This window comes from Protopterus annectens, chromosome 11.part0 (genome assembly GCF_019279795.1).
Source record: "Protopterus annectens isolate FY-2018-M chromosome 11.part0, PAN1.0, whole genome shotgun sequence".
Lineage (NCBI taxonomy): Eukaryota > Metazoa > Chordata > Ceratodontiformes > Protopteridae > Protopterus > Protopterus annectens.
The window spans coordinates 1370423794-1370447143 of NC_056745.1; the positions used below are offsets into that span (position 1 = coordinate 1370423794).

The 23350-nt window shown below is 41.2% G+C and overlaps 1 protein-coding gene across 3 annotated transcripts in view; it reads left to right on the forward strand.

The window, feature by feature from the left end:
* LRGUK (leucine rich repeats and guanylate kinase domain containing) overlaps positions 1 to 23350 on the forward strand; it is a 1953320-nt gene that overhangs the window by 450962 nt on the left and 1479008 nt on the right. For all 3 annotated transcript variants that reach the window (XM_044088664.1, XM_044088665.1, XM_044088666.1), the window contains one exon: positions 6589 to 6670. In XM_044088664.1, coding sequence (XP_043944599.1) covers positions 6589 to 6670 — 82 coding nt within the window. The remainder of the gene's footprint in view (positions 1 to 6588; positions 6671 to 23350) is intronic.

The following is a 23350-nucleotide window of genomic DNA, read 5'->3' on the forward strand; positions in this document are numbered from 1 at the left end:
CCCACATTCCAATAAGGGAATCTTGCAGGAAATACCTACACTTCAGGGCAGACTACATGCACTATCAGTTCTCTTGACTTCACTTTGGCTTATCTACTGCGCCCAGGATATTTACAAAGTGTCTAGCTCCAGCCATTGCATTTTGCAGGCAGAGAAATATTCATATATACCATACTTGGTCGATTGTTTGATTCAGGCAGAAAGCCAGGACTTGCTATTACAACATCTGGCATTCGTAAAGAAACTTCTAACCTCACTGGGGTACACTGTAAACGAAAAGAAATCTCACCTAGTACCCTGCCAACAGATTGTATTCCTGGGAGCAAGCTTAAACACAACTTCCCAGATGGCTTTCCTCACTCCGGAGAAACAAGTTTATTTGGCAACCTACTTCAAACGTTTGGCTACAAAATCCCAGCTATCTGCAAGGAAAATTCTGCAAGCCCTGGTTTTCATGGCCTCTTGCATTGTACTAATTCCATATGCAAGACTGCATATGAGGAAACTACAATGGTATCTAAAAAGCCTATGGTGTCAACATTCTCAGGACCTGGAATCAATGATTCCTATCATTCCTTGTATAAAGACAGAGTTCCTTTGGTGGGCAGAGACCTGCTACCACAACAAGGGGCTCCCTGTCACTCTACCCCCTGCTGCCCAAACCCTAACAACAGATGCATCAGACTATGCATGGGGGGCACACTTGGCAGGGCAGTGCAATCAGGGCAAATAGAACCCAAGACAGATGCACCTGCATATCAATCAAAAAGAAAGGTTAGCTGTACAGAATTCCCTGACAGTCTTCAAAGACCGCATTCTTCCTGGACAACTATTGGTAAAGACAGACAACACCACAGTTATGTGGTACATAAACAAGCAGGGGGGAGCCCACTCTTACCCTCTCTGCAGGCTAGCCATGGCTCTGTGGAACACAGCCTTGAGCTACCAAATGCACCTAAAAGCTCAATTCCTGCCAGCCAAGCTAAATTCACTGGCAGACAACTTAAGCAGAAATCTCATGGACCCACACGAATGGAAACTAGAACCAGAAATATTCAACCTCTTGAGGAACAAATGGGGGGACTCCAGAGGTAGCCCTGTTTGCCTCCCCTCAGAACTACCAATTGGACAAATTCTGCACAAGGACTCCCCACACTCAAGCTTGGAAAGTGGATGCCCTGTCCTTTACCTGGGAAAGCCTCTCCATTTATGCCTTTCCCCAAATGCCTCTCCTCACAAAGGTTCTGCTAAAGATCAAACAGGACAAGCCAAGTACAATACTGATTGCACCAGACTGGCTGCTCCAGCTGTGGTACCCCCCTCTTGCGCGGTATGACACTGCTGGAAGTATGGCACCTGCCTCAGACCCCTTCCCTGCTGTCCCAGCAGGCGGGCCAGATTCTGCACCCTCAGCTTCAAACCCTGAACCTTGTAGCCTGGCTAATTCCTTGAGCTCTCCAATAGCATCCCTCAGTAAGCAGGTGCTAGATGTCATTCTGGAGGCAAGGAGGCCTAGTACTAGAAAATCCTATGCTGAAAAGTGGAAAAGATACTGTTTCTGGAGCCAGACTCAGGAGATGGGCACAACGGTGCCCAGCTTACCTCTTATTCTTCAGTACTTAACAGAATTGCTCCACAAGGGCATATCCTTCTTGTCAATTAAAATTCATGCCTCTGCCATTTCAGCACATTATAATACTGAGCCACCCCTCTTCTCTCACCCCCTGCTAAAACTATTCCTTAGAGGGGCCAAAAATTTAAGACCACCCAGAGCACCCCCACTCCAGCCTGGGACCTTATCATTGTATTGGAAAAGCCCCCCCCCCCTTTGAGCCAGCTGCAACAGCAGAGTTGAATTTCCTTTCATGGAAAACAGCCTCCCTTCTAGCCATCACTTTAGCAAGAAGAGTGTCTGAATTACAGGCCCTCATGGCAGTGGAACCCTTCATTATCTTCCATGCAGACAGTTTTTCCCTCAGGACAAATCCTTCCTTTATGCCCATGGTGGTGTCTAGTGTGGCCATAAATCAGTCCATTCATTTGCCTACTTTTTTTCCGAATCCACAAAACAAAGGGGAACGAATACTGCACTCTGTGGATGTGCACAGACAACTTAGATTTTATTTGGACAGGACTAAGCCTGACAGAAAATCTGAACAGCTGCTAGTTGGTTTTGCTGCAGGGGCAGAGAGAAGGACCATTTCAAAGCAAACCATTTCCAAATGGATAGCCCATTGCATTTCTGCTACAAGCACCATGGAAAACCTACCCCACAGATGATAAGATCATATTCCACCAGGGCTGCATCTACCTCTGCAGCCTTTCTCAGAGGAGTCCCTACCAGGGACATCCTAGAAGCTGCTACCTGGAGCTCTGTACATACTTTCACCAAGCATTACCACATGCATATTTTTTCTAAATCCAGAGCTGGTTTTGCCACTGCAGTCTTGCAGGGCTTGATAGCTGGCACTAATGCTCTTTAACTTCCTCCTCCCTTCCTTAGCTTTGGGAATCAAACCAAATGTGATGACTGCAACAGTGAAACACGAAGAGCATAGTACAGTTGTGTACACTTAGCAGAAATGTAGATGTTAGAGTGTATTCACTGTTGCAGTTCCGGTTATCCTCCCTCCAGCCCCCTGACTTCTCTTGGCTCTACCTTTCCTTCTTGTTTGTTATATTTACGTTTTTCTGGTGTATTTGCTTCTGGTTGGAGGTGTACCATATCATATAATTGTTTCCCATTGTGGGGGCACCTGACATCTGGGGCAAGAAAAACTAATGTAATGGCGTCGGCTGCATGTTTTATACCCCTGATGACCTGACGTCATGGAAGAAGAGACATCATCCATCGCAGGAATCCGAAGACTCTGGTATTCAGGCCGGCTGAGGGCTACCTGCAGGCAGATAACCCAAATGTGATGACTGCAACAGTGAATATACTCAAACATCTGCATTTATTGTAAGTGTACACAACTGTACTTTTTCTCCAGAGACATGTACCTGATCTATTAGTTCTACAAGCTCTAGGATCCATGGAGCGACCATCACGCTGGACCTGCTAGCAAGATTTCACATGAGACTTTTGCAGTGGCTTTTAGCCTCCCAGTGGTTCATTCTCAGTCATCCCGATGCATCTCATTCGGGTTCGCAATTGTTGCAAGAAAGACTTGGTGGATGGACTCAGAAAAAATAGTTTTAGGCTGACCCTTCGTTCCTTATCCGCCCAAGGCCATAGTGAACACAGACACCTCCCAGATGGGGTTGTGGGGGGCATTATCTGGGCAGAACAATCCAAGGCACTTGTTCCACGAATTAGGCCGATTTGCATATCAGTGTTCTAGAGTCGGGGTGGTGCTTTTAGCATTGCAAGCCTTCCATGCTGCCCTCCCTCTGGGAATGATTGCGATTCAGTGAGACAATATGTCAGTAGTATGGTACATCAAACAAACAGGGCGGAACCAAGTCTTACCCGCTGTGTCGAGAAGCTGTCAGAGTATGGCAATGGGTGATCTCTTCCAACTGCTTTCTGACAGGAATGCACATCCCGGGGAATTAGAGCCTGATAGTGGACAAGCTGAGCAGATGCATCCTCCTGCCTCATGAATGGTCTCTCAATCCGAGAGTATCGAAGGAGATTTTCTGTTACTGGGGCCAGCCTTGCTGTGACCCGTTTGCATCACCCCAAACAACAAATGCAGTAGCTACTTTGCCGTAATCCTTCCTCAGGGGGAGTCCCTGAGAGATGCTCTCCTTCATGACTGGCCCTCGGGACTGCTCAATGCCTTTCCCCCTGTTCCACTAATACCTCCTTTCTTGAAGAAAGCCATCAGGTTAAAGTCCAAGGTGATCCCCATTGCTCTCTTCTGGTCTCGACAAGTCTGGTTCCCCTTTCTTTGGCCTCATCTAATTCACCATACTCCTATCCCATCCACAGGGACTAGTTCACCCCAATTTTCAAAACCTCAAACTTACAGCTTGGTTCCTTCAATTCCATTGATCACCAGACAAGATAACCTGCTCTCCCCAGTCCGAAAAAATTTTGTTAGCTTCCCATAAGGCTTCCTCCAGGAGACTTTATCACAGTAAGTGGAAAAGATTCTCGTTTTGGGCATGTGATATTGGTACTGACCCCTTCTCTGCACCGGTTGAAAAGATGTTGAAATTTTTAGCTATGCTTTTTGAGCAGGGAGCTTCTTCTTCTACTATTAATGTCCAATTAGCTGCTATTTCCAACTTCCATGACGGTTTCAAAGAGCACTCGTTAATCTCTCATAGACTGTGCAAAGTGTTTATGAAAAGAACCTTGAGGTTAAAGCCACCTGATAGGGATCCTCTCATTTTCTGGGATCTTAATATGGTTCTACAGTCATTGATTCATTCCCCTTTTGAGCCAGCAGCTAATTGTGACCTGAAGTTCCTTTCATGGAAAACCATTTTTCTGGTAGCCGTTACATCCACCAAAAGAATTTCAGAGATTCAAGCATTATCTTCAGAACTACCAAATTTGATTTTTCATAAAGACAGGGTTTCATTAAGAACCAAACCAACCTTTCTTCCTAAGGTGGTATCCAAAGCTAACATTAATCAATCTATTGATTTACCAGTCTTCTTCCCTAATTTTTCTAACAAGGGAGAATATTGTTTACACTTGTCAGATGTTCACAGGTAATTGAGTTTTTATCTTAGCAGAACAGAGAACTTTTGAAAGTCGGACCAGTTATTTATCTCCTTTTTGAGTCAATCCATGAGTAAACCAGTTTCAAAGGTTACTTTATCTTAGTGGCTAAGGGGATGTTAAAACATTAGAAATTCCGCAAGAATAATTAAATGAATTTAAGTGGTGTGCAGATAATGCAGAAAATGCAAAAATAACTTCTTTTGGTTAATTATGAAGTATTAAAAGTTCAAAGTAACTTTGAAACAAACCAGTCATACCTCTCAACTGTACAGATTTTCATAGAATGTCCAGATTTTTGCCTCATATTTTTGGTCTGGTTTCTTATAAACTTGTGGTTTTCTGGCAAGCTGTTGGCAAATCATTGAAGGTTGAAGACAGAAAATAATGACAGGCATTTGAGTTTCAGACTTTATACCCTTCAGAAAATGTATGCTAATGCAAAACATGTTATTCTATCAACTTTCACAGTTTGTAAGAGCAGTATTTAAAAAGCCTCCCTATTTTTGTGCCTTTGTCCCCCCATTATTTATGGCTTTGTCTGAATGTATTGTTCTAAGAGGTTGAGAGGTATGAAAGCAGTGCAGCCTTCTGACATCTGTTAAAAACAGCAGGAATGCTTGGCTGATATTAGTATAAAGCAGACAGTAAAAATGAAAGACTAAGGCATAAATAGCTGTATATTCAACCAGTTAGAATAGGCTATGCAGAAAAGGCATCAATCAGTTCAATATACAAACCACTACTACTACTACTACTACAAGATGGCTCATATACCAGGCCTGAACTAAGCTAGGAATAAACAATGCAAACAGTCAACTATGAGGAAAACAACTAGTCAAAACAATAGAATTTTATGGTGACAGCATAGTTTAGCAGACATTTCCAGTGTAGCATTCTGACAGGGTTTAGTGATTTTTTTGCTAATTTTGTTTGTAAAGAGGCTACCCCCAGTCTCCTTTTTAAGCCCCTATTGCAAACAGAATTGTCTGTATCTTGCTTTTCTTTAAAAAAATGCTAAAGTACTAATCTCCTTTACCACAGAATCCCTGGGACTCACCATAGCTCCAGGAGCAGTACAGTACAGAAACTGGCAAAAACAGAGAACATTGGATCTTGAGTAATGATCTCAGCGGGCATTCTGGACTCGCAGTACCACAAGGGCGAATGTTCTACTTAATCATCCCAAAATAAGGGATGCAGTGTGCAAAGACATATGTAATAAACTTAATACACATTTTGCAAGTGACTTCTTAGACATCTGTTGTAGCTAAAGTCTTAAAGTTGGGTATTAACCTGGCTTCTGGTTTCTCTCATGAAAAATAGTAGCCAGTACCACTCTACTACTGAATTCAGATCTTCTATGCAAAATATTTTCATAAATTTCTTAAAAAAAATACCCTTCTTTGTTATATTTTCCCTCCTAGGCCCCCGATAGATCTTCACTATTGCAAATCAAGTTCCAGACCCCCACCTATAAGTAATATTGCTTGCTGAAAAATGATTATTTCTCCCCAGATTTTTTAAGGTCCATAATTGCAGTTTTTGGTGGCATTTAAATACATGCCAGCGTAATCCTCCTCCCTTGCCAGTAGCCCGCTTCATCCTAGCCCTTCTACCAATCCATTAGGTGATACAGGTAGGTCACTGGCAGCACAGATCCACACACTGCTTTTGCAATAATGAACTGGTCAGATGTGTTCATTATTTAATCTACTGAATTTAAAAACCTACATAGTCAAATTAGTTTTGCTAGTCTGCTTGGGTAAGATACAACAAAGTAACAATGTCTTTGTAATTGATTACTGGAGATCATACTTTTGGTTAAAATATTGCTTTTCTTCACAATTTAGGAAGTAAAGTGTATATACTAGGAATAGACTTCACATCTGTGATTCTTTTGATTTCAGGTGGTGAATTTTGCATATAATCGTATCAGTAAAATGAAAGATCTTTCTGCATATCAAGCTTTGGCTGTACTTATATTGGACAGTATCCTTTACGATGAACAATAACTTGATTTGTTGTCTTTACATATTATATTTAGCTACAGCACCTTAATATACCTAACAAGGGAAACTCCACAGATGAGGTATGTATGCATCCAATGTCATGCGCTTATAAATAGTCAATGTCACTGTATTCTGGGATTCTGATAGCTGCAGATTTTCCAAATGGATATGGTAGCCAGCAGTTTCCTGGACTCCATGTTATATCCTATAACTAAACAGGCAAGCCTTAAATTACCATGCTTCTGTCCTTTTTTGTACACTTTGGAGCTAATGCTCATCCTGGAGGTTATCAGAATTTGGGAAGAACACCAAACTCTTTAGGGAAAACTAAATGAGGACATTGGCCTACATCAAACTTAATCATTGTCCTGGAATAGCAGCTACCTTCACTAATATGATGACATGTAGATACCTATGTGTTCCATTACAGTAGAACTGTTTGTGTGTTGATTTATGCTGGCTGGTACCACTCATTTTACTTTTGCGAATTTTTGCACACTTGTTTCTAACAAATAATGGGTAAGTGAAGGGGTAGGATAAACTGTAAGGGACTTGCTACTTGCTGTTTTCTCATTTGGTTACTCAAGAATCACTTACTATAATCTGATTTGTGGACATGGATATGCAAGTATCATTTCATACCTACTGGAAAAGTAAAGTTCTGGGGACATATGTCAAGTAAAAGGGTTTAAATGATGGAATATGTTTTTGTGAATGGTCAGAAGGTTAGTATAATTCATCAGTCTTTGATAAATCTTACTATGTTTTATTGATCTCCCTTTTTATTCATGTACTTTTTTATTGATCTCCTTTTTATTCATGTATCTTGAGTATTTTAGGGCTTTATCCATTTTATGTGACTCCTATTAAAATTCCAAGGATAAGAGCTGTATCCCTTAGAATAGAAAGATTGAAAATATAAATATGGGATGAGGATATATGCTGCTTTTTTATAATAAAACTTTATTTACAGTAAACAGCACAACCTTCTGATGAGTTTCATGTGCAAACAAGCATGTCCTATGTTACAAAAAGTTTCATGATTTTTATGTCCCATATCAATAAAAATATATCACATTCAACTTATTAACACTTTCTAGTCCTTCTTTTAACTGAAAATCAGCCAGATGTAGAAATACCTCCTTCATTCACAGCCAGCATGATTCATGTCACCAGTACTCTTACCTCACATTTCCAGTTCTAGGCCTGGCTTCCCATACAGGGTCCTTTTGATGAGTCTTCCCTCCCTCTATTCTCTCAGTACTTGTACAAGAGTTTTCTTATGCATATCCTAAGGGGCCATGTATGTATGCATCTTCATTTGTTCCCAAAGTGCCCACTTAGCCTTTATCCTTTCCCTAACTTTCCTACCTCATTCACTAATTTCCTTAATTTTATCCATCAAAACAACTACCTCCTTCCAGACCACTCTTTTTTAGCTATCTTCCATTTTTATATAATGGCCTTTTTCATTACCGTCATGACCGATGTTAATCATGGGCTGTACACCTTTGGGGAGAGCATGCCTGGAGTCCCACCAACTAGAACTAATTCCATAGTCAGTTTGATTTTTGGGATGTCAGTTCTCCTAGTAGTAGTTTGGACTTCCATCTTCAAGTCTCCTAGGGCTTGGCAATTTCAGAAAAGATGCTCCCATGTTCACCTCTGTCCTTTATTATATCACCAACATTCTTATCTCCTGCTTGAAAATGTATTAGGTGTATAAGCATTGCCATACTAAATTCCTGAACTTTCGGGTTTTTGTAGTTACTCTGAGGGTTCTGCACATATCTGTCTCCATTTTTTCCCCTGTAATTTGCTTCCTCAAGTTTTACTCCAACTACTTTTCAACCTAAGCCTTTGTTCCATGTAGTTATCTCTCAGAACTTTATATCCTTTAGTTATGAGCTTTATCCTTATAGCTTCATCCATTCTTGCCTCTTTCAAAGCCTGTACTAGTTCATGTTTTACTACCTTGCAATTCCTTCCTTTCCCCCTCATCTTTTCCTTACACATACTAAACTCCGTCTTTCTTTTGGCCTAATACCCATTTTACCTGATTGCAGGATATCATCTTGCTTTCTTTTAAACTCCATTCTCAAAACCTTGATTCCCTATTTTGCATCCTGTGTCTCTCAAACACCATACCTCCCACTGTTCTGCTATCAGAACCAGTTACCATAAACACTCTCTTGCTTTCTCCCACTTCAGTATCATTAAATGCATAATGGTCCATTGCATTTCCTTTATCTACCTTTGCCATTTGTAACCAAAATGTTATTCTTTCCCTCTCCTCACCTGCTCACACTTGCTCCAATACCAACCCCTTTCATTTGGACCAAAAGCGTCTGTATTACAGTATATATATATATATATATATATATATATATATATATATATATATATATATATATATATTAATCATATTTGCATAGCCTAATAATGTGATCTAATGTTGTCATTTTCATTCCTTCCTCAATGTGTGGGTCTTGCATCTGATTCTCTAATCCGATTTGCCAATCTCTTTAGATTATTGGATCTGACTCTTGAGCTACTCCCTTTACCCATAATGCCCCTTGCTTGCCAGATTACCTCAGATTTTGTCACTCTAACAATTCAGTCGGGATTGCATTCTCTCGCGCACTAGAGTGCCTAGTTTGGTATTGTGAGTAAAAATAGAATTTAGTTTTTCTTTTTCTTTTCCCTATTTGTACCTATTTAGCCTTTCCTCTCTTTCTCTTTTTTTATCTTCATAGTTACTGTTTAGGTAGTTTTATTGTATCATTGTTGGTACTAGGCCTTCCCTAATTTATTTATGTGCCTCTTGAGGTATTCTTTCTACCATTGTTGGTAGATAATCTTTATTTTCTTTTTCTTCTTTGTAAAACAATCTTTATATTCAATAACTTGGCTGTTGCTTTATTGTTGGTATATCTTACAAGCCAACTGATTTTAAGAAGTGCACTTCCTGTGGGCATAAGATACCCAATTCTGATGCCCACAGGGAGTGCGTGTATTGTGTAGGTCCTTCTCATTTGCAGGTTCCTTGCGAGATATGTGCCGGCTTTAATTTGAGGGCAGCTAGTGACTGGCAGAAGAAGTTGGTACTGAAGGGCCTTTTGCAAGCTTCGTCTTCCACTACTGCTTTTACTTCTAGGGCTCAAAATCCTTCAAAAAGGCAAAAGTCATCGGAGCACAGGGAGCACAGGAAGCACTCTCCTATGCAGTCTCCTGGACCTGCTCCGGGTTCAGAGCTGCCCTCAAAGTAAAAAAAAGTGCTGGATCTGACAACCTCTTCAGTAGTCTTCTCGGATCCGGAGTCCTAGATTTTCTCCAGAGCTTGTGTCTCCTAGACTAAGATCTTCATTTTTACAGGAGACTCCCAGGAAATTGACCTGCCCTCTTTCCATATCTTCCTCAGTCAGGTCTTTCCGAGGCAGATGTGGACAGGATGATGAGAAAATTCCTTAGAGCAAAAATCCAGATGGGAGTGTTGCCATCTCCATCTCCCATTGGATCCATAAGCCTTCAGTCACCTTCACACCCCATAGTAACTTTTTCTGATCTGACCCACTGTTTCTGAGCTGTTGGATCCGAGAGCGCCGAGAGTTAAAGTGTTGGATCTGAAGATATCACCTTATTCTTCTTTGATGGTTTCCCTGACCCGTTCAGCACGGATCCCCACTGAACAGGACGCATTTTGGAGCCAAAGCATCAAAGCATTAGTGCCGAATCTGGGAGATCGATGTAAACTTAGAGGTTTTTGGAGTTGTCGCTTCCCCTTGGAGCCTCGGCACTATACAGGCCGGGTCCGACTCTCTCTTCAGAGGGGAGATCCAGAAGAGGTGGAGAACTGGCAGACCCAAAAGCTTCAGCGAGGTCAGTTTCTACTTCTCCCTGACACTCTGCCTTTGAGGTTGTTGAAGAGGTTTTATCCCATCCCAGGGAATCTTCTACTGCCACTTAAAATGCAAAACACAAACCAGGAACCAGGAACAACTAGTACAAACAATCCAAAAGCTGAAGGTACTGAAGATGCCAGCGAGCCAGCAAGAAGTTAAAAAATGTATTAGTAATGAACCAACAAGATTAAGCACTTTTGTCAGTCTGTAACCAAGACTTCATCAAAATCTAAAAGTTCAACAAACTCTACAATATTTAAATAGTAAAAAATCACATGACCACCACATCAATTAACAACAGGAGCAAATTTGTTAACCCTATGTTGTCAAATACAAAAGAAGGTAGTTGTTAAAACATAAGGTGCAGGGTTTACACTTTGTATGATTTTAAATGCAGTACACTACTGATTGAAATACATTCATTAAGGCCAAGGGGCACACAAACATTCAACCTTAGTTGCCACATCATTTCTCTGTATTCAGTAAGATCTTCCCATGGCCCTCCCCTCATATTCTGAGGTACAAAACCCAATCCAGAAAATAAAAAAGAATGATCAGGGTGTGTTTCCACATGCTTGTATAAAGAGTTTTTAACATTCTTGTTCCTTATATCTAGATTGTGCTTATAAATACGCTCTTTCAATTTCCATTTGTTTTTTCTCCATATAAAAACACAAACACTGAACACACTTTGCCACATATACTAAACCTAGTGAATTACAAGTGCAGTGGAATGAAGTAACCAACTTGTGGGTCCCTACCACTAGTGTGTTACCCTCAAAACTAAATCTGCATTGGTTGCAGAGTCCACACTTGTAGGTTCCCCACATCTTGGCTGAATTTAGAGCCAGTTTTTCACTGCCTTCCAACAGTTTTTTTCAAGTTCTTCTATGTCCTATATAGTATACATGGTCTATAACCAAACTTCTCAAAATCTTTTCCATAACAAGAAAATATTTTCCAGTTCTTACATAGTATATTGCCAATTGCATCACTGTCCATAGTGTAAGTTGTGACAAATGCCATGCCATCATTTTTAGTATTGTTACCTGTACTATTTAAATATTGTAGAGTTTGTTGAACTTTTAGATTCTGATGAAGTCTTGGTTATAGACTGACGAAAGCGCTTAATTTTGTTGGTTCATTACTAATACATTTTTAAACTTCTTGCTAGCTCGCTGGTACCTTCAGCTTTTGGATTGTTTGTACTTGTTATTCTACTGCCACTTCCTTGGATTCTATACTCATTCCCCCAGTGGATTTGAACTCTAAATCTCGTCACCCTTCTCTGCAGGGACAGCCATCCTAAGATGGATCTATAAGAGCGTCCATACAGTTTCTATTCAGGAATTCCCCGTCTCTTCCAATACCACTCTAGGCCATCTCACTAAAGAGGTCCGTTGGAAGAGAACATGCAAGAGGAGGCACTTGGATTCCTGTCTGGAATCTTTGACCAGGGAGTACATCATGCCAGCAAGCAAAGAGGTAAACAGGAACACTCATAAAACAGCAAAACCCTCTTGTGTAGTTCCACAGAGTCAAGTCAAATTCATGCTTCCAAAATGCAAAACTTTAAATCCAGATCATCTAAACAGCTGAGTTTATTGACTAAAGCCATTTTTAGTAACATTTTATAGTAACATACTTTTCAAGTGATTTTTTACTGTATGCATTAAATTAGTGTGTGATGTTTCTTGTAAAAAGCACTGGTCACTTTAAATGTTGTTATGGGTGTAACAACCAGTTAATTGATTCAGTACAAAAGGAAGGTTCTAAAGTGTAATGGCTGTTCTGATGAAGTCCCCTTGCCTGTTGTTGAGGGACAAAAGTGCTTAACTGTCATTTTATTTTTTGTGTTTTAGTCAATAAACTCAGCTGTTCAAATGATCTGGATTTGAAGTTTTGCATTTTGGAAGCATGGATTTGACTTGACTCTGTGGAACTACACAAGAGGTTTTGATGTTTTATCTTTGATCAGGGAGACTGATTTTGATGAGGGGAAAAGGTTCCCTAGTTCCCCACCTGAGGATATCTCCTTTGGAGACATTTTGGAGATCCTGCACCAAAAAGGTGGTTGGATCTCCCAGAGCTCTTCCCATGAGGAGTTGGTGTTTCTCTAAGCCTTTGGTTCTGGCCCATCTATGCCTTGGGTTACTCCCCCTGGCAGATGACCTTATAGACCTTGTCTCTCGCTGGGCATTGAAGGAACCAGACACCATGGAGCTATCCCCTGCCAACCAGACAAGATTCTAGGAGCCCCCAAAGACAGGCAATTTTGTAGTAAAGGAATCCTGTAGATGCTATGGTTGTGGCAGCAGCCACCAAAAAGGAATTAGCCAAACAGAGTTCCTCTGTCCACCCTCCTAACTGAGAGTCTAGGGCATTGGACAGATTTGGAAAGCATGTTTATGCTTTGGCGACCTTCACCTTGTGGTTGCTTAACTACATGGCACATTTTACTAGGTTATAGAGGGACTTGTTCAAGGAACTCTCTATAAGTCTATCCCAGGGTCCATGTCAGCAGAGGAAGAGAAAACTTATCCCTCCGAACTGAGCACCATGCAATCTATATCCAACTTGTCCATAAGGTTAATATCTCACACAGCTGAAGGTTCCTCAAGGGCTGATGGTTCAGGCATAGCCATCAGGTGACATGCCTGGATGAGATTGTGTGATTTTGTGGATCTCTTTAAATCCTCTTTTGTCAGTCCTCCTCTTGATGGATCTTCCCTGTTTGAGCCAGCAACTAAAGACACACTTTTCCGGAGTGAGCAAGATGGAAAGACCTTGTCTGCTGTTGGAATTCATTTCTCTACCCCACAAAGATCTTTCTGTGGGAATCAGCGTGGTGGTAAGAAGATGTGGCTCCAAAAATCTCAAAGACCTTTTTAGGACTCATGTGGGGATATTTCTTCCAGAGTCAGAGAGGGAAATAATAACAGAAGATGCCGTCCTCACAGCAGAGGGGGTCCGCAGAACCAAGGATCTCAACTCTTTCTTGGACAGGCCCTTTCAGCACTCCTGAAATATTGCCCAACTGTTTTTATCTAGAGGCAGTTGGGGGAAGCTTTTCCTTGCACCCAAATGCCTGGACAGCCATCACAAGTGAATATTGGGTACAAAGGATCATATCCAGAGGATACTTTATTCCCTTTTCACAAAAGCAATTACAGAAGAGATGTGTCCCTGATGTTCCACCCAATCAGTGGGAGTTAGCAGCCTTAGAAATTCAAAACCTCCTAGAAAAGAGAGTCGTCCAAAAGGACTCTCCAGACCAAGTAGGATATAAAATTTACTCAAGATTTATTTTAGTGCCAAAGAAATAAAGGAACCTGAGACCTATTGTAGACCTTGGTCATTTAAATCAATTCTTGAAGAACTCTAAGTTCTGGATAGTCACAGTTCAGTCCATTCTTCCTCCCCTAAAGAAGGATGACTGGATGTGTTCTTTAGATCTTCAAGATGCATACTATCATATCAAAACAAAAGGTGCTGTCAAAGATACCTGTGCTTTTGGCTGGGAGCCAGTGATTACCAGTTCAGAGCCATGCCCTTTGGTCTCACCACAGCCCCCAGGGTGTTCACCAAATGTATGGCAGTGTTGAAAACTCATCTCAGACTGCACAGATTTCCTCATCTAGATTACTGTCTCCTTTCCAACACCAGCTAAGCATCTTCTACAAAAGGCCAGGGATTACTTACTACAGTTGTGTCCCTTCCTAGGGATCACAGTAAATCTTTCCATGTCCTAGCTTCGGTCAGTTCAAGTCTTTGAGTTTATAGGAGCTCACTTCGACACAGTCAGACAGTTTGAATTCTTACCCCAGAGCAGAATTAATTCCCTAAGATTGCATGTCAGACAGATTCTGGGCCATCCCTCTCCTCCATTGAGACTGGTTCTTCAAGCCTAAGGTTCGTTGGCTGCAGTGATCATCCTATTACCTATGGCTTGCCTTCACATGAGAATTCTCCAGTGGTTCCTGTTGGTACAGTGGTCGATGCTTTGGCAGCCTTTGAAGTATCCCATAAAGATTTTGCAAGCCTGCAAAGGTTCCCTACTTTGGTGGATCCAGTCCAGAGAGATTTGTCAGGGACACCCATTTATCTTTCCTCCTCTAAAGGCTACACTCACCATGGATTCCTGCCAACTGGGGTGCAGGGGCATTTCTTGGGATGGACTGTTCAGAGTACATGGTCCTCAGAAAATACCAGTTTGCATATCAAGGTCATAGAGATGAGAGCAGTCCTATTAGCATTGCAGTCCTTTCAGAACTCTCTCCCTGTAGGTACAGTTGCTATCCAGACAAACAATATGTCAGTGGGTTTGTATATCAACAAACAGGGGTAAACCAGATCTTATCCCCTTTGCCAGGAAGCAGTGAGAGTCTGACAGTAGGCGATCTCTTCTAACAGCTTTCTGATAGCAATGCACATTCCAGGGAAATCCACTGTCGTAGTTGAAAAGCTCAGCAGAATCATATTGTTGTCACATGAGTGGTCTCTCAATCGTGTAGTAATGGAAATGATTTTTCATCACTGGGGTCAACCTTGCTACAACCTCTTTGCCTCTCCCTTCAACAAAAAGTGCAGTAGATTCTTTGGCCTAATTCTTCCTCAGGGGGAGTCACCAAGAGATGCCGTAGTCCCATGTTTGTCCCTCTAGTTTCTTGTGTGCTTATCCTGCCCTTCCCTTAATAGCTAAATTTCTGAAGAAAGCACAACAGTTAAAAAGCAAGGTAATCCTTATTGCCCCCCTCCGGCCTTGGCAGGTGTGGTTCCCATTCCTATGGTCTCATCTTCTGTGTCCACCTTGGATACTGAACCCCAATCCAGATCTACTATCGCACCCATTGAGAATGATTGATCTGAACATTCAAGGCCTCAAGATAACTGCATGGTTTCTCCAATTGCATTGATGGCTAGACAGTCCAGCCTTCCTCTCCAGTTTGTTTGATTTTATCCTCATCTCAAAAACCTTCTACCAGAAAGATTTAGAAGAGTAAATAGAACAGATTTGCATACTGGGCTGAAGAAAGAAAGCTAGGTAATGAACAAGACAGTGGAACCAGCTCAACTAAAACACTTGGGATTAACTGCTTTCACAAGTTGGCAAAGTCAAAGTTGTAAGTATTCAGCTGTAGCTTTTGTTAAACGTAAAATACAACTGCACAAATTTTAAGTTTAGTGCTTTCATTCTTTAATTTCATTAACAGAACTTCCTGAGAACTTAAATGTAGTTATAAAAACATCAGTTAAATACTTTCAAAAATGTATGAGATGGTCACCTTAATTAGTCATTTCCAAAATCTTAACGGTATATGCATTATAACAAACCTTATAAAACAAACATCATATTAAGACTCTGTCTTTATATCAAGCTCGCGCCAGTCAGAAACTTTCAAGCCAAGGCTACCCATACTGCCCCTCTTCCCTTCACCTCAGATCTCATTTGCCGCATAGAAAATCAGATGCGTCAGCCGTGCTCTCGGCTAAGTGATAAACTTTTTTCTTTGATATATATATATATATATATATATATATATATATATATATATATATATTTCTATAGTTTTCTCTACTTGTTTAAATTGATACTCATTCTCCTAGCAGTGTGTATTGGTGTTAGTGTTCGTATAACCTTTGCTTTACCTTTTCCGAGTAGTTTCTACTTACCATCGTTGGTATAGGCCCTTCCCTTCCCTCTACCTCTGGTAATTCTAATATACCATCGCTGGTATCTTTATTTTCCTTCTTTCCTATTATTACCCTCTTGGGGGGTATTTTCTCTAGGTACTATTGTTAGTATATTCTTTAAAAAAAAAAAAAGGCTGTATTTTATACTCCGTTTTTTGTGTTAATTTTTGTGTGTGTCTGTGCACGTGCCCTCTTGCTTTTTTTTTTTTTTTTGAAAGATGGCAGAAAAACAGAATGGAACCACAGGTCTTAAGCAATGTGAGGACTGTGACAGAAAGATGCTCAACTCTGATGGGCATCTTTCATGTGTTTATTGTTTAGGTGTCCCTCATTTGGAGATACAACTGCCATGTAAACTCTGCAAGGGTTTCAGTGCTCACACCCTTGCAGATAGGTGAAACAAACTTATTCTCAAAGGGTTGCTAAAATGCCCTTTTAGTGAAGCTTTGTCTGAGGCAGAGACATCTAAGTCTCCCAGAAAGGAATCTAAGAAAAGGAGCCATTCAGTATCTTTGTCCCCTAATGTACAAGATGCGAAACCTACTAAGATTCAGGTTTCAACTCATCCGTTGGAACCAAGGCCTAAAATATTTAAATCTGCACCGACTCTGGCACCAAGATCTGGTTAGCTACCTTGGGGCAGCAGGCACAAGAGCAACAAGATACCCTATTGCAGGGTCCCCCATCTCCTGAGCCCTCCTCAGACCTTCCACCTGAGGAGCCACCCCATAAGAGATCATGCAAGAGGAAGCACCTTGATTCTCCAGAAGAATCTGTCACTGAGGATACAGATTTCGATGAGGGGGAGGGGTATCCTTTGTCACCCCCTGATGATGTCTCCTTCGGAGACATCCTGGATATTCTGTAACAGAGGGGTGATTGGAAGCCCACAAACCCATCCTCTGAGGAATCTGTTTTCTTGCAGACTTTTTGTGCCCAGCTGCCTACTTCTTGGATGACCCCGGCTGCCGATGAACTGATCAAACTCATTGTGCAGTGTGCAGGGAAGGCTTCTGATACCATAGAGTCAATTCCCTGGAGACCAGACAAAATTCTTTCAGTGCCAGAGGATGAGCCCCACTGGTCGAAGGATCTAGTAGTGGATGCCGTGGTGGTGGTGGCTGCCACAAAAAAGGAACTTGGCGAGGAGAGTCCAGCTGTCCATCCTCCAAACCGAGAGTTCCGGATGATGGACAGATTTGGAAAGCGGGTCTTTGCTTCATCGACCTTTGCCATGCGGTCCTTGAATTTTTTGGAATACTTCACGCGACTTCAAAGGGATCTGATAACTGAGGTTTCAGAGACCTTAGTAGGAGCAGTGTCTGACAAGGTCTAGTATAAGGATGGCTCCCAGCTTGCTACCCTGGAGTTGATCTCCAACTCATCCATGCAGCTTATTACACATAGAGCTGAAAGGACATCCAGGGCAGCAGGTACAGGTGTTACCATCAGGCTCCACAGCTGGATGCACTTATGTGACTTTGCGGACCCCTTCAAGTCTTCCTTTATTAATGCTGCTGTTGATGCTACTTCATTATTTGGCCCAAAATTCAGAGACATTAGCCAGGTGTGAGAAGGATGGAAAGACCCTTGTGCATTTTTCCACCCCTCAATGACCTTACTGCAGGAATCAGAGGAGTGCAAAAATGTGCTTCAGAAAGTCAAGTACCTTTTTCAGGACACATGTAGCGAGTATTCTTCTCAGAGCAGAGGGGGGACCTCTTCAGGAAGACGCCCCTCCCATGGTAGAGGGGGGCCATGCAACCACAGGGATTAAGGGATTCTTATTCTAGACAACCCTACCAGCACTCCTGAGCGTGGCCTGATTGCTTACTTCTAGAAGCAGTCTGGGGAAGATTCTCTCTGCACCATTCAGCCTGGCACACAGTAACATCAGATTCCTGGGTGCAGACAATAATTACCAGAGGCTACCATATCCCCTTCAGTCTTTATCACAGATCACAAAGGCGAATCCACGATGTTCCACCCAGTCAGAGGGATATAGCAGCACTAGAAATTCAAAAGGTGCTTCAAAAAAGAGTCATCCAGACAGTCCCACCAGACCAAATAGGATCCGGATTTTACTCAAGATTCTTTTTAGTGCCAAATAAGTCAGGGGACTGGAGGCCAATCTTAGACCTCAGTGTTCTGAACAAATTTGTACAACAGAGAAAATTCCGGATGGTTACAGTTCAGTCTATTCTTCCTTTTCTGGAGAAAGATGATTGGATGTGCTCAGTAGATCGTCAGGATGCGTATTACCACATAAAAATGGAAAAATGTTCCAGAAGATACCTCCGCTTCCATCTAGGAGCCAGTCATTACCAATTTCGAGCACTGCCCTTTGGTCTCATCAGGGTGTTCACCAAATGCATGGCAGTGGTAGCAGCTCACTTAAGACTACAGGGATTCTGTGTGTTTCCATATTTAGACGACTGGCTCCTCACCACCTCCACCGTGCATCTGCTGCATTCTGCTTTGGACTCCATTCTAAGGGTTGCAGAGTCCTTAGGCATGTTAATAAATGAAGAAAAGTCAAAACTATCCCCACATAGGACATAGAATTCATTGGAACAAGACTGAACACAAAATCCTGCATGGCAGCTCTTCCAGACTGGTGAAGTTGAGTTTACAACTTCAAGTGATACTTTCTCAAGATAAAATTCCGGCTCATCTAGTCTTACAACTCCTTAGGTCCATAGCAGCAACAATCACCTTAGTTCCTCTGGCAAGGTACCACATGAGGCTGCTTCAATGGCTCCTGGCGTCACAGTGGTTACTGTTACCTCATTCAGTGTCCCACCCAATCCACATAAGCAACTAATGCAAGCAGGATTTATCTTGGTGCATGAAGCCAGAAGACAAATTATGGAGCCGCCCTTTTTCCCCTCTCAGCCCAAGGCCATAGTGACCACTGATGCATCCCTGATAGGGTGGGGGGAGCATTTTCAGGGAAAGACAGTCCAAGGCACTTGGTCCCCTCAAGAGGCTAATTTGCGTATCAACATACTAGAACTGAGGGCAGTGCTCTTAGTGTTGCAAGCATTCCAGTCTGCCCTCCCTTCAGGGACACTTGCTATTCAGTTAGACAACATGTCATTGGTCTGGTACATCTCCAAATGGGGGGAACCAGATCCTACCCTTTATGTCAGGAAGCCCTAAGAGTTTGGCAATGGGTAATCACTTCCAACTGCTTTCTGATAGCAACACTCATTCCGGGGAACTCCACTGTGATTGTGGACAAAGTGAGCAGATGCATTCTCCTGCCTCATGAGTGGTCTGTCTGAAAAGTTATTATTGAATGAATGCCACTGAATGTCAGTCTTGTCTTACTCACCGATACTGCTGACTGCAGCTTCTGGATTGGTGCCTAATGCTGCTTGCCTTGTAAAAAGCAAAGTCTGGTTAGTGCACATAAACTTTGCAGATTATTAACCTTCTCAGCAGTATCTTATTATTATCTTTCTTGCGCAGAAACTAATAACTTGTCTTTATAACAGACACGTACAATAATGTACAGTTTGCAGGGTTACTGTCTTCAAGTTTCTTTTCAATATAACATGAAAGGTGTTCTACAGTAAACAGATCCAAGCAGATCTCCCAAAAAATCAAATCAGATGCTTGTTTCTGGACAGCATTTTTTTCATTAGCATGCATTTGATGAAAAGTATGAAATCTGAAACTCGGATGTTTGCCGCTGTTTGGTGACTTCGCTCCTCGATGGTTTGCTATAAAAACAACAGGTGTTAAGAGGAGCAGACCGAAAATATGATCAAAAATCAGGACATTCTGTGAAAATATGAACAGTTTAGACGTATGCGTAATTTCTCAGATGTTAGTGTTTTATGTGTTACAGATTGCAGAGAACAATGTCAGTATTTAAGTTTGTTGCCATTCCTTCATTTTGCGCTGTAGTTGAGGGTCAGATTTATGCTTTTGCCTGGAAGCAGTTCAGCTGCACTGGGTCTGCAAGAGGGAGGTAAAAGATGACAGCAAACACAGCATATTAAAATGAGAAACTTACTACATTCATCTTACTTGCCCACTGGGCAAAGTGGATCAGTGTAGAGATTTAGGAAATTGTGCAGGTCATGAAGCAGTTGTAGTTTAGTTGTCAGCAGTTCAGAGCTTGCAGACGAGAAATGCAGGGATGTTTTGGATTGTGCAGTTTTATCAGCAGTGAAATGGGTCATGGAAATAGCACTATGATAAGGTCTTAAGGTCTCACTTTATGGGCATAAAAATTGCACTAAAACAGTTACTTTTGGAGGAGCACATTTCATTGAAAATTATCAGAGGCACTGGCCAGTACAATAATCAGAGGAAGGTCCTTGTCTTTGTCCTGGCTGGTCTCTGCTCCTTGAGTGGACTGGGGTGCAGAAAATAATAATCATAATCGATGGTCCCTAAAGTCATTCCATATCCACCATCAGCATACAGACATCATTGCTGACATATACCGAGTCGTGGGGGTGTGGATATTTGACCGTTAACGTTAATTCATGCGCCAGGAGCTGAATGGAATCTAGTAAAATGGATGTTTTACTTGTCTATTCAGAAGGCGAGCCGAGTGGATATTACAGTGAATTCAACTCAAGTGAGGACATATTATGCTTGGACAGTAGTTGCGGACACGGAGGGAGTAAGAGTACATTAAATTGCAGTAAACAATTTCATGTTTTAACCACTCCTTTTCCCATGCAAACACTTCAATAATAATAAACTGTTGTGTTGTTTACCAACAGAAACCTTAAATATTGTCACCCTTATCCTTCCAAATACTACATTAGTGTGTTTCATAATGTGGGCAGCAGCTCACGACCTTTGTAGCTCCATCCAGTTTTCTGTTTGCACTGTCAGAACTTTAGTTAGCTAAGTCTGATAAAGGTAAAATAAAAAAGTAGTATATGGAACTTTTCAAACTTATCTGATGGAAGTTCACTTTGGAAACCAGTGCTGTGTGTTGAGTGGATTGGGCTGTTGCAGTATAACATCTGTTAAAATATTTATTTTTAAATTTGCAGAGTTGTAACAGAACTTAAGAAGAACAGCAGCCACTAATTTATACAGAGCAGTTTGGAACAAAATGTATTCTGCACCTTGCTAACATAACGTGCACATATTTGATTGTTTCTTGAAAGGCGAAACTGTGTCAGAATATTTTTATGTTATTTTTTTTTCTCCAGATCTCCCTTTGTTTACCTCATTTTATTAGTATCCGAGAATGTCCTATGCATAAATTTAGCATATGATTATGCATTCAGCTCTTAAGCTATTAACAATAGTGGTAAAGATACTGCCCTTCTTTCATGTTAGATCCATGTTTTTCTAGTAAACTTGAAGCCTGTAGAAAACATGTGGGTCTTATAACCTTAGAGTGCTCTGTTTTGTTTAATTTCTGTAAGAATAACTGTTATTTCTTTTAGATTATTGTGTCTTTCGGCTTATCCTGGTTAGGGGTCGCCACAGCGGAACTCCGGTCCGCTAACGTTTGGTAGTGGATTTTTACGTGCCGAGCTACCAGCCCTGTCGCACAACCTTCAACGAAGGGACGCCCATTCACGCATGTCTCCACACAGAAGATGCTCTAGCTGAGAATCGAACGGGACAATGCCTTGCTGTGAGGCGACAACGCTACCGCAGCACCACTACTATGTATAAATGTCCCATTATAGAATATGCTTTGTATTATTTTATTGTTCTTTATCTGAATTCAGAGTCTTTTCTGACTCATAAAAGTAATGCATTTATCTGAACTAAACACCAAACCTCTGGAATTGCAGTTAGAGTCCATCAGTTTAATATATGTCTGAAGTATAAATAAAAACAGAATGAACAGAATGATCAGACACCTGGGCTGTGAGTGGCCAAGACCTGATCATTGTTACATATGTATATATACATACTTCATAATTTGTGTGTTTAATATATCTGTATGTGAAAATGTGTTTATTTATATGGGTTTTTATGTGCCCACAGACTATTTGTGACTCTCTTTGCTTTCTCTCAGAGATAGTCTAAATGTGCAAAATGACCTTTGTTTTTGTTAAAAAAAAAAAAAAAAACAGAAAAAAATTTGTTTTGTAAATTCCACTCAGTTTATTTAGTTGTGATAGCAGGAAGTATTTTTTACAGAGATAATTAAGGAAATTGTGGTTTATTTATGGTAGCTAGCAGCTCGGATAAACTTAATGAAGGGGTCATTGAGGGGAATGTTTCATTTTGGTTCTTGTGCATACTTGGGAGGGCTGCTGAAGGGGATGTCGATGGAAATGTTGCACTCTGGTGCTTGTGCACAGTAGGATAGACTGCAGAAGGGGTCACTGGGGAGATGTTTCATTTTTCTGCTTGTGCATACTCAGACAACATCAGATAAAGAAGTTATGTACTCACCATATGTTCCATCTGTGTTGTCCATTTTTTCATTCTTCATCAACTACCTATCCTACGAACTCCGATTTTTTTTCTTCCTGTATATATATATATATATATATATATATATATATATATATATATATATATCTATGTGTGTGTATATGGGTATGTATCTATGTAAATAATGTACTTACACATACATACATGCATACATACATACACACTGGTATATATGAATAGGTGTGCAGATCTGGATGGGCTAACCAGGTAAGCGTTTAATTGTGGACATTGTGCATACCTCAACATTCTACTGAAGGGGTTGCTTGGGTGAAGTGTTCATGCTGGTGGTTGCACATACTAGGAAATGTTACTGGAGGCTTGTTTGTGGAACCGTTTCATTTTGGGTGAATGTATACCTGGACATAATTATGAGGATGTTGCTTGGGGAAGTAATTTGTTGTGTATCAGGGAAATGCTTGCGCATACATGGTCTCACTGCTGAAGTGACTGCTGTGCCAGTTTGTGTAATTTTGGTGCCTGTGCATACAGAATACAAACAAGTGGAGGGGTTACTGGGGACATATAGAAAAGTCAGTCTGCAAATTACATTGGGTTACATCACTTCTGCTTGTATTATTCTATTTGTAATTATACTGCCTGAGTGAGATAAAGGTTATCACTAGATGACT